Raw genomic sequence first — 11,320 nt, forward strand, 5'->3', positions numbered from 1 at the left:
GTGCAGCTTCTCGCTGTGGACTGTGTGCCTGGAGGTTTAGCTTGATCCTAGTAAATCCTATACACACTTGTCAGCATAGGCCAAGACTCGAACAGAGGGAAAAAGCTCTGCGATATGGAGGAGCAGGGGGTGGATACTGTGGCAGAAAAATACGCTGGATCGCCCTGACAGACGCCCGAGGTACACTGAACGGAGGCTGACTGACTTTTGTGAAAGAGTCGAAGGTCAGCAGAGTCTCGATAGTAGCTGGAGAGGTAGGAGGCGAACAAACGGAGATGCTCGCAAGAGGGCAAGCGAGCGCCTTCAGTGATGCTCCCATCAAAGTAGTCGCGACTCGCACGTCCCTCGATTTCATCGAAGAGAGCCTGGCGGCCCGCGAGGGAGTTGAAGGCGTTCTTTGCATCCAAACTCACCAGCACTGTGGGGTTGGCAACATCCTCATCATCAACGCAAGCGTGAAGGGGCAGGAGCGCTGACGCGGTTTGCGAGAACTTCAGACAGCCCGAACCGTCTGAATCGCTCGAGGGAGGAGTCTAGGGTGAGACGAGAGGAAGTGCTGGTCAAGAAATGAGCGAATCCCTGCCAAAGCAAGCTTCGTTGCGAGTCGACGGTGTGCAGAACCGATGACAATTGGCCGGAGACCAGGTTTATCAGCTCCCTTGGAGAGGGGAATAAATCTGCCTCCTCGACGAATGGCTGACAGGGCAGGAATAAGAAGATCCGGCATCCGGCCAAGAAGGACCCCTTGGAGGAGATATGAGGTTATGTTTGCAGTAGAGCTTCAAAGCTGCAGGATGACTAGAAAGGGGTGACAGGTGTTGCCGAATCCTCCACCCGTGGTCATCGGTCCCCGCAAAGGAGCTGTAGCGCTTGATTGCCTGGCAACGGCATCCTCGAGTGGACCGACAAGTACGACGTTGTCAGCATAGGCCAAGACTCGAACAGAGGGAAAAAGCTCTGCGATATGGAGGAGCAGGGGGTGGATACTGTGGCAGAAAAATACGCTGGATCGCCCTGACAGACGCCCGAGGTACACTGAACGGAGGCTGACTGACTTTTGTGAAAGAGTCGAAGGTCAGCAGAGTCTCGATAGTAGCTGGAGAGGTAGGAGGCGAACAAACGGAGATGCTCGCAAGAGGGCAAGCGAGCGCCTTCAGTGATGCTCCCATCAAAGTAGTCGCGACTCGCACGTCCCTCGATTTCATCGAAGAGAGCCTGGCGGCCCGCGAGGGAGTTGAAGGCGTTCTTTGCATCCAAACTCACCAGCACTGTGGGGTTGGCAACATCCTCATCATCAACGCAAGCGTGAAGGGGCAGGAGCGCTGACGCGGTTTGCGAGAACTTCAGACAGCCCGAACCGTCTGAATCGCTCGAGGGAGGAGTCTAGGGTGAGACGAGAGGAAGTGCTGGTCAAGAAATGAGCGAATCCCTGCCAAAGCAAGCTTCGTTGCGAGTCGACGGTGTGCAGAACCGATGACAATTGGCCGGAGACCAGGTTTATCAGCTCCCTTGGAGAGGGGAATAAATCTGCCTCCTCGACGAATGGCTGACAGGGCAGGAATAAGAAGATCCGGCATCCGGCCAAGAAGGACCCCTTGGAGGAGATATGAGGTTATGTTTGCAGTAGAGCTTCAAAGCTGCAGGATGACTAGAAAGGGGTGACAGGTGTTGCCGAATCCTCCACCCGTGGTCCTCCATTGCCTGCTGTGGTAACTGCTCCATCTCTTCCACTGCCACCGCCACCAGAACCAGTTCCAGTTCTTCCTGCTGTTCCACCTGTTCTGTAAGCATTTCCTCCTCCTGTTTGAGGGCTTGTGTTATTGTTTCCTGCGTTGATCGGTCCCCGCAAAGGAGCTGTAGCGCTTGATTGCCTGGCAGCCGCCGACAAGGAGCCGGCGCTGCCCGGGGGTCCGCCTGGGGCAGCGGACGGAGGGAGGCTGGTCAGTCGGCTGCCTCCGGGTATAACATTCTGTCAGAGGCTCAAGTGTTTTACTCGCACAAGGTAAAAAGTCCCTCAAGCAGAACAAAGCAGGAACAAGCTAAACCTGCATGCACACAGCGCACAGCGAGAAGCTGCACAAACACACACAACAAAACAAGACCAAAAGCAACCAGCACGGCTGGCAACTGTCAGCAGACCCGGCACCGCCAGCCCACGCGCGAAGCCGCGCAGACAAGCAGGAAGGGTCAAGCAACAGCCGCTAGGAGCATCAAGAGTGGAGCGGGAGAAGCGTCTCCGTCCATCACTGTGCTGGCTGATGCTTTTGTCTCTCGGACTTCGAGCCGCCGATTCGGAGCCGGCGCTGTCCTGGCAGTAGTCGATGCTGTCCTCCGAGTTCCCACTATCCTCGGCAGAGGAAAAGGGAGCTGGCGCTGCAGCTGAGATCGCCGTGGACATGATTTACTCGCATACTTCAAGGAAATGCCTCAAGCAGTACATACATCAAATCATATAGACACACAAATACGCAGCAAAAAGGCTGTTTGGTGCCTGTTGGGCTGTTTCACCCTCCTCGATCTTGCCATGTCTCGCGGACAGCTCGCTTCCTCTCGAGGATGTTGCGTTTTGTCCGGAAGCTTCGCTGTTAGAAGCAGACGATGTTGATCATCTTCCTCCACCTCAAGTTGCTTGCAGTTGACAGACGATGTTCTCGATTTCCCTGCAACTCAGTTAGCACAAGTCCAGCTGAGAAGGAGACGCAAACTTAAATCGGCTGCGGCAGATCTGGTGGCCCTTCTCCTCGTACTCTTGTTTCCTGCCGCTCTCTCAGCTTCACCCCAGTAGCACCTCCTCGACTCTCACGTCACCCACGCGCCCTCTAGAGCCCCCGCGCCCACCAGCCGCATGCCCCCACGCCATGCGCTCTGACAAGAAGAGTGAGGACAAGAGTAGGGGCAGCGAGTCACCCACAAGGTTGGCGGGTTGAGGACCCTGAGGGACGGAGACGTGCAGGTCTGAGGGAGCGAGCGAGCGAACCTCCGCGAGCATGCGAGCATGGAAGCCTGGGATGAGAGCGTTGCCGCCGACCAAGAGGACAGTGCTGTACCTGCCATGCTCTCAGCGGAAAGAGAAGACAATGGTAGGACAGCACATGAGTGGGTGCATCGGAGGGTCGAAGTGACGGACGGAGCTCTGGATAGCGAGAGGGATACCACTCTGATGGAGGCCGATCATCCTGGGAGTGAACAGAACCTGCGAGCACACGCTGACCGAGGGCTCGCGACCTCGTGCCCCTCTACCTCGGGGATTGTGAACCTCTCGTTGGAAACCTCAAGCACGCACTCCTCCTCCAGGCGCTGAGCTCCCTTGCCGCTCGCAGCTCCTTGACCTTCCTCGACCTTCTGTCGCTTCATGGGGGAGGCGGAGGAGCGAGCGGCAGCCTCGTCGCCTTCGATGACATGCCCTGCCTGCTCGTCAGACGCGACGAGCTGACGAACAAGGAGAACCGAGTCGGTCTTGACCGGCGACGCCTGGGGTGTTGGAGGTGGGGAGGGAGTAGAGGCGTCGGATGTCGTTGGTCCTGCCCCGCTGCTTCGCTCTCGTAAGGTCTCGCTCGAGGTCCTGCCAGTCGTCAGCGACCCCCTGCCTGACTCAGCGGCACCTGCGAGACGAAACTCAAACGCTCCTTGATGGCGTTGACGAGGATCTACAAGAGGTCAGCGGAGGAGGAGAGGAGGATGCGAGCAGCTGAACCGTCTCGTCCATCATGTTCCACTGCCTGCTCGACAGAGTCTCCTGCTCGCATTCAGCCGGACGAGGTTGCCAATGCCTCTGCTGCTACCTTGAGGAGATTCGTCATCACCTTTCCCCCTACGTCGATTCGCCTGCACGCCTGCGGTACATCAGACAAAATAGATTATGATGACGATTACGATGATGATGATGATGATGATGATGATGATGATGATGATGATGATGATGATGATGATGATGAGGAGGAGGAGGAGGAGGAGGAGAAGGAGTAGGGTTGAGGCTGAGGCTGAGGCTGAGGTTGAGGTTGAGGTTCGGGAGGAGGATGAGGATGAGGAGGAGGAGGAGGAGATGGTGTTGGGTATGGAAGGGAGAGGGAGGGGGAGGAAAGGAGAAAGGTAGACGCAGGGAATGAGAATGAGGGAAATTAAAGGCAGGGAGGGGCTACAAGAGATGGCTGGAGGGCTTCAGGTACCTTGTGGACTATCCTGCCCTCATAGAAAGGAACCTGAACGAAGCCGAGTCAAGAGCCCATTCCTCCTCCATCCACACAACAATGTGCGTGAAGCTGAACCCTGAGTCCACCATCACCCCGCAGCCTGTGCGTGACAAGCCGCTGCTCGGGTCCCAGCACTTAAAGTCGCGTCAGCCCGAGCAGGAAGGAGGTTGGGAACCTTGTGGTCCGCCAGCGCGAGCAGGGGAGAAGAAGCACAGCAGTACTTGTTGAAGCCGAGCTCCTGCGACAAGTTGAGACAACACCACGAGAAGGTCGATGAGGAGAGTTGGAGGGAGAAAGACGACAAGGAGGGGAGACCAAGAGAGGATTGGGCGGGGGGATGGAAGGATGGATGATGATGATGATTGATGATTGATGATTGATGATGATGATGATGATGATGATGATGATGAGGAGGAGGAGGACCTCGAAGACGAACTCGTCAAGGTTGTCTCGCATCTCGTTGGGCGTGAAGAGACTCTCTGTAACCAGCAAACTGCCGCTCACGTCATCAGCTGCTTCGCCATGGCAGGGTTGACCTGGTCTCAGCCGGTTTGATTCCTGAGGAGCAGCGGGGGTCAAGTGACGAGAAACAAGGCACGAGGATCACCTAGCACGTCCTTGTGGCACATGCGCTGCCACACATCCTGCAGTGAACGCTGTCAGTACTCGCCTCCCAAGCTCACTCCCTGCCTGTTCCACATCCCAGTTCACGATGTACCCTCGCTCGTGCGGTCGCCTGCTCGCCCTCAGTGCGCGAAGAAGCAGCGAAGCCCCTTGATGCACCTGATGTAGAGCGACGCGAGGTCGACAGCTGTGTCCTGCAGGGTCGTCACGCGTGCCCTCTGTGAAGAAGACATGGACCAGTCCATCCGCTACGAAGAACTTCTTCTCAGCGCGAGACTGAAGGAGGTCAAGTCACTGCGAGAGCTGACGAGCGATGCACGTCTACCTTGGCTGTGCAATGAGGAAGAACAACAGGGTTCACGTCGAGATTTGCTTCCTTGTAGTCGATCTGAACTCCAGTGACTCTCTTTCCGCAGCCCCTTTCCCTCTCCTCCTCTCCTTCTCCCTCTGCCCCTCTCCTGTGTGCCTCTCTCCCTCCCTCCCTCCCTCCCTCCCTCCCTCCCTCCCTCCCTCCCTCTTCCTCTTCCTCCTCCTCCCCTCTCTCTCTTCTCCTCACCTCGTCTGTCACTCTCGCCGCCTTCAATTCGCCTCCGCCATTGTCTACGACCAACTTCATCCTGCCATATTAACCCTCATCCCCCTCATACCCAAATGACCTCTGGAGAGAATTCAGACCGCTCATGGCGATTCCGTTGCTCCTCCTGTGAGTTGGAGGAGGAGGGAGGAGGGAGGAAGGAGGAGGGAGGAGGGAGGAGGGAGTTCAAACTTCATAACTTCCTGCTCATGGTCTGCTTGTTGTGTCGTTTGCTGATGTTCCACTCTTCAGGTTTGTGTTCGTTTGTGCTCAGGCGGCACCGCTCATTAGGCAAGACGGCATGTACGATGATGCTGGGCATGGACCAGCGTGCCGCCTGCCACACGTGGACTTCCCTCATGGTGCCTGCCGTCTCTGAGGTTAGTGCTGAAGGGCCTGGCAGGTGAGCACGTGAAATCGCCGAGGCCGCACGAGGAGATGAACGTGCGGGACCTGCCTTCCTCCTTCTTCTGGGGTGACCTTGACGGCCGCAACTTCTTGTCCGGCATGAAGAACCAGCACATCCCGCGCTACTGCGGCAGCTGCTGGGCGATGGCGACAACTTCGATGATGTCGGATCGCATCAAGATCATGCGGCACAACGGTGACGCTCGCGTGCTTCTCTCTTTCGCTTCCTGACTTGTTCTCCCTCAGCGCAGCCGGAGATCAACTTGTCCCCGCAAGTCCTCATCAACTGCCATGGCGGAGGCTCTTGCCGAGGAGGAGACCCGGCGCAAGCTATGCATTACATGTTTGAGAACGGGTTGCCAGACGAGACTTGTCAGAACTACGAGGCAGTCAACGGAGCCTGCGCTCCCTACGGCATCTGCGAGACCTGCGAGCCAGGCAAAGACGAGGAGCACTTCCTGCCAGGCACCTGCTCTGCCGTTTCGAATTACTCCTCGTGGTTCGTGGAGGAGTATGGCTGGGTGAACGGAGGAAGCGATGAGGATGCGGCAGGAAACCGACTGACTTCAGCAGATAAGATGAAGGCAGAGATCTTGTCGCGAGGTCCGATCTCGTGCGGCATGTTCGTGACCAAAAAGTTCGCCGAGTACGGAGGAGGAGTCTTCCAGCAGTTCTCTCCCTTCTCCTTCCTCCTCAACCACGAGGTCTCGGTTGTCGGCTGGGGCAAGGAAGGAAGCGACGAGTACTGGATAGGAAGAAACTCGTGGGGAACCTACTGGGGCGAGCAGGGGCTCTTCCGTATCCTCATGCATAAGTTCAACCTCGGCATTGAGACTCAGTGCATGTGGGCAACCCCAGCAGCCAAGCGAGGGCCAGCAGGAAGCCATAGAGGTGTAAAGGGCAAGAGAGGAGGAGGAGGAGGAGGTTCAATCGTCTCTCGCGGAAGCTACTTCGTAGATGAGAGCGTGAAGAAGGGAGCTTATCACGACTACAGGCACCCGTGTCGCATCCGCGGAGGGAGGAGGGAGCAGGTGCGGGAGGTGAGAGGAAAGGAAGTCAGCACGCTGGGGATCCCTCAGAGTTGGGACATTCGAAACCTCTCGGGGGTGAGCTACGCGACGCCGAACAGGAACCAGCACATTCCTTCCTACTGCGGCTCTTGCTGGGCCTTCTCTACCACCAGCGCTCTGAGCGATCGAATCAACCTGATGAGAAACAACTCGTTTCCTCGCTATGTCCTCTCCGCTCAGGTCAGTCTGCGCTTGCTTCTCTTTCTCGCAACTCACTCCCGCCATCAGGTTCTCGTCAACTGTGTGACTGCCAACGAGACCAGAGGCTGCAGGGGAGGAGACCCAACGGCAGCGTACGAGTGGATGGAGGAGCAGGATGTACCCGACGAGACCTGCCAAGCCTATCAGGCCAAGGACCTCGAATGTAGCGACTTGACTGTCTGCGAGACCTGCTCCTTTCTTTCCTCCTTCCGCCCCAACGTCTGCTCTCCCGTCACCCGCTTCCAGAGGTTCCGTGTGGAAGCCCACGGGCAGCTGCGCGGAGAAGTGGCCATGCTGGCAGAGATCGCGGCACGAGGGCCCATCGTCTGCGGGATGTGCGTCACGGAGGAGGTGGAGAAGTACGCTGGCGGCGTCTTGCGAGACTCCACGGGCTGCGTCGACCAGGATCATGCAATCTCCATCGCTGGGTGACGAATCAAGCTGAACCCCAGCTGTTTGACATATGACAGGTACGGCGAGACCGAAGACGGGATCAAGTACTGGATCGGAAGGAACAGCTGGGGGACGTACTGGGGAGAAGAGGTGAAGGAGAGGAGGAGGAGGAGGAGGAGGAGGAGGAGGAGGAGGAGGAGGAAGCTTACTGTCTGCAGGGCTGGTTCAGGATTGTGCGAGGAGAGAACAACTTAGGAATTGAGGATGCGTGCGACTGGTACGTTGCTGCTTGTGAGGGTACGAAGGTGATCAAAGGACCAGGGCGACGCCGAAGAAGACGTGGGAGTAAGATGAGAACACTAGCGCGTCCTCTTGTATCACATCAAGTAGAGAGCTCAGAGGCTCTCCTGCACGAAGAGGAGCGCCTGCGGCTTGAGACCAGCATCCTCTGGAGGAGAGTCAGCTTGGCAGGTTTGAGGAAGAGGAGAAGAGGCAGAGCGATGAAATAGAAACTTTGGGAGGAAAGACGAAGAGACAGACTGCAGACAAGCAGACAAGCAGGGGAGGCAAGTTGAGGGCAGGAGGGGGACGGGGAGAGGGGAAGGTACCGATGGAGAGGCTGCGGTCGCTGTAGATCACTTTGGGCATGTTGGTCGCCACGTCGAAGTGGTCGAACTCGATGTCGGCGAAGGCATCAAGGAAGTCGTAGATCGCCTAAGTTCACCCTCAGCTCAGCAGGGTAGCAGCTGGGGAAATCACGACAGACCTGAACCTTGTCGGTATAACAAAACCTGCGCTGAAGGCGCGAGCCGTCGGGCAGCCTGAAGAGACTAAGTTCCCTCCACCTCCTGCATCCTCCTCACTTGATAGCAATAAGAGACGTCCCTTCCCCGGTCGGCTCCGGCCCCATGAACAGCTCCTACGCTGCTCCTCAGAACTGCCGGTCCAACCCGCCCTTCTCACCTTCTTTTCTTCTTTCCTCCTCAATCGTTCCACTTCGTTTCTCGCAGCTTCCTCTTCAGCTCTCCTCGCCTGGTGCCATGTAAGAGCCGTCAAAGCACCTGCACTCTCACCGCGGCTTCTGCCTGCTGCTGCTCCCTCAACGCTCTCTCTCGCTCCTCCTCTTCGCGCTTCCACCTGCTCAGCCGGATACTCACACAAGGCGACGATACCTTTCTTTGCTCCTCCGCCTCTCGCTCGCGCAGCTGGTCCTCTAGAAGTGACTGCTGGAAGGCGAGGTCTTGCTCCTCCCGGATGCGCCGGTCCATCGCTCGCTCCTCACTGCAACCAACGGCTCAGGGTTTAGGGTTTAGGGTTTAGGGTCAAGCCCGCCGAGCAAGTTCAACACTCACGCTTCCGCTCGCTGAGCGACGAGCTGAGGCCCCTGGGTCTCCATGATGTTCATCAGCCAGTTCATGAGAGCCTCGCGGCTGACCAAACCTGCCAAGTGCGTCACCAACCCAGTCAGCTGAACTCCTGCTGGACCCTCATGCGCGTCGCAGACGGTGGTCTGGTTGTCGATTGTGGTTGTGATGACAGCGACGTAGGGGAAGCCCGAGGCTCGCAGCAGCATGCTCACGTTGAACGCCTGCACGCACTCTCAGGCCCGCGAGAGTCGCTCAGGAACAGGCGGAGGCTCCACCTCGGAGTCGACGAGACTGCCCATCCAGAAGAGGAAGTTGTCATCCATGAAGTCCTTGAGGACCTGCAGGCAGCTCAGATTCTCCTCACCCGCAAGCGCAAGAACTCTAACGCATCCCTCCCACCTGTGTGCACAAGGTGTCTCGCAGGAACTCAGGAGTGTCCTGGTGGTAGGGGGCGTGCAGGTAGACCACAAGAAACTTGAACTCTCGCTTTGCCGCGTCCACCGCCTTGAACGAGTTAAAAACCTTCCCTCTCATCCCTGCTCCCTGCCCTCCTCCACCACCTCCTCCTCCCATTCATTATCATCATCATCATCATCATCATTTTATCAGCAGCGCAGCCGCATGGCTTTCATGGCAAGCATTTCTCACCTCCCTAAAGCTTCCCGTTTGAGCTGTTGGATGCACATCTCCATGCTCCAAGTTGAATCTGTCGATGAATTTCTGACAGGAGAAGGATCACTTGAGGGGAGCGGGGGATTGAAGAACCTGAGCCTCGGTCTCGATCCTCCTCTCAGCCACGTTCCTGTTCCCAGTCCCGAAGACAGAAGCTGCCACAGTCTCTCATCTCCTGAAACTCAGCGATGCTCGACTCACAAAGGAAGCCCAAGAGTCCTCGCCGCGCTTGGCCTCTGCTTCCCACCTCTTCCCCTCCCCGTCTTTCCGTCGCTGTCTCGACACGCTGGGTCGAGTCTCGCTCATCCTCATGCGCAGCAAGAGCTGTCTGCATGGTACAATCACGATCTGGGCGCCGGCTCTTCACCTCTACCACACCTGGACCGCGTGGTCGAGATCCCAGCCATGAACCTCCAAGCAGTTGACACACTGCTCAACGTTCTGCCAGCCTGTGATCTCCTGGAAGGAAGAGATCATCCGATTCCTGTCGAGCCCCATCGCTGACATCTGCCAGCATGTCACTATGCCGCCACTGAGACTAGCAGAGGGAGACCTTGAAAGACGATTGCAGCGAAGAAAATCACAAGGCAACCGAGACAATCGCCCTCAATTCACTTCAGATCGCCATCACTACCACAGCCTGCTAAGGTACATCAGTATGGTCACAATTTTCAGTACCCGCTGTCAACTCTGAACCCCTCCCTCAACCTCTGCTGTGCTGTGCTGTGCTGTGCTGTGCTGTGCTCTGCCCCGCTGCTTCCCTTCCCTTCCCCACCTCCATTTTCCTCTACTTGCTTCCCTTGATTCTGATCTCGCCTCTGCACATCTATGTTCTTTGCTCCCTCCCCTCCCTTCCCTTCCCTTCCCTTCCCTTCCCTTCCCTTCCCTTCCCTTCCCTTCCCTTCCCTTCTTCTCTTCCTCGTCAGCCATTCTCATCAACCCCCATCCCCACGCAATCCCCTGTCTTTATTACAAATTGCAGGTTGGGGTGGGGGGTATTAGGGGTTTGGAGAATGCACTATGAGGAGGGGGTAATCAACTATTGTTATAAGGGGTACAAGTAAGTCCGATTACCAAAATCGAGGTAGGGGTGACAGAGTCCCCGACCACGATGGCCTCCGTACCCAGCTCGAACGACGAGCAGGAGCATGAGCAGGAGCAGGAGCAGGAGCAGGAGCAGGAGAAGGAGCATAGACTCATTTTCAAATATGAATTGGAGGGAGAAGTTAGAAGGAATAGCCTGAGATTTGTCCGTCAAAGTAGAAACGTGCGATGATCATGATGCGAAATGACTTCTATATTTTCAGATGGTGACATAACGGAGAGCTGTTTGTGGTTTCTTTCATTTCCGATCGTTTGAAATGCAAACTTTCTGTCGATATCTTCTATTGTTTTCATTCTTGTTATCAATTCTAGGGGACCGTCCAGTAGTGGATGATTCAGATTTTGTGAGATGTCAGGGGAAACGAGACTTCTCTGAAGCTTCTGATTGTTCTTCTTCCTCTCAACACGTCGAACAGAGCAACGTCGAGGATCGACACGTATATTTGATCGATTGCCTGATCGTTTGTGAATGTCTTTTAACAGTTGAGCCGAATATGTCGAACGTGAGCTGCAGCTCCTCCCTCTTGTCTTCTCCCCGCAAGCTCCTCCTCTCCCCTCCTTCTTGCTCGAACTTTCCCGCTTACTTGGTCCAGATGTGGGGCATCCGACGTCTGCTACGGAGCCCTCGAGGGTGCGGCTCCTCATACGTGGAAGTTTCTTCTGTGCAGAAAGTGCGAGGGGGAAAGGAGGAGGGGCAGAGAAGGAGGAGAGAAAATG

At 56.4% G+C, this 11,320-nt stretch overlaps 3 protein-coding genes across 3 annotated transcripts; 1 reads left to right on the plus strand and 2 right to left on the minus strand.

Annotated features, from left to right (window-relative positions):
* Positions 1 to 2,671: 2,671 nt before the first annotated feature.
* Positions 2,672 to 5,496, minus strand: GUITHDRAFT_101311 (hypothetical protein; the record flags this gene model as incomplete). Its single annotated transcript, XM_005839781.1, has 18 exons — positions 2,672 to 2,756; positions 2,804 to 2,865; positions 2,912 to 3,047; positions 3,093 to 3,193; positions 3,241 to 3,404; positions 3,448 to 3,562; positions 3,603 to 3,647; positions 3,695 to 3,736; positions 3,783 to 3,833; positions 4,167 to 4,199; positions 4,366 to 4,428; positions 4,614 to 4,683; positions 4,798 to 4,926; positions 4,974 to 5,008; positions 5,052 to 5,090; positions 5,140 to 5,202; positions 5,371 to 5,431; positions 5,471 to 5,496. 18 exons carry the CDS (start codon positions 5,494 to 5,496, stop codon positions 2,672 to 2,674), a joined length of 1,320 nt encoding a protein of 439 aa, XP_005839838.1.
* A 193-nt stretch (positions 5,497 to 5,689) lies between these two features.
* On the plus strand, positions 5,690 to 7,809 carry GUITHDRAFT_101312 (hypothetical protein; the record flags this gene model as incomplete). The annotated part of the gene is made up of 7 exons (XM_005839782.1): positions 5,690 to 5,750; positions 5,792 to 5,992; positions 6,043 to 7,046; positions 7,095 to 7,495; positions 7,538 to 7,610; positions 7,679 to 7,737; positions 7,782 to 7,809. The coding sequence occupies 7 exons, from the start codon at positions 5,690 to 5,692 to the stop codon at positions 7,807 to 7,809; spliced, it is 1,827 nt and encodes a 608-aa protein (XP_005839839.1).
* A 46-nt stretch (positions 7,810 to 7,855) lies between these two features.
* GUITHDRAFT_101313 (hypothetical protein) lies at positions 7,856 to 10,006 on the minus strand (the record flags this gene model as incomplete). The annotated part of the gene is made up of 14 exons (XM_005839783.1): positions 7,856 to 7,908; positions 8,069 to 8,174; positions 8,227 to 8,281; positions 8,324 to 8,379; positions 8,424 to 8,492; positions 8,534 to 8,741; positions 8,813 to 8,900; positions 8,946 to 9,048; positions 9,103 to 9,165; positions 9,227 to 9,331; positions 9,476 to 9,547; positions 9,593 to 9,654; positions 9,701 to 9,827; positions 9,878 to 10,006. 14 exons carry the CDS (start codon positions 10,004 to 10,006, stop codon positions 7,856 to 7,858), a joined length of 1,296 nt encoding a protein of 431 aa, XP_005839840.1.
* Positions 10,007 to 11,320: the final 1,314 nt, after the last annotated feature.

The sequence above is a fragment of the Guillardia theta genome (genome assembly GCF_000315625.1).
Source record: "Guillardia theta CCMP2712 unplaced genomic scaffold GUITHscaffold_7, whole genome shotgun sequence".
Classification (NCBI taxonomy): Eukaryota; class Cryptophyceae; order Pyrenomonadales; family Geminigeraceae; genus Guillardia; species Guillardia theta.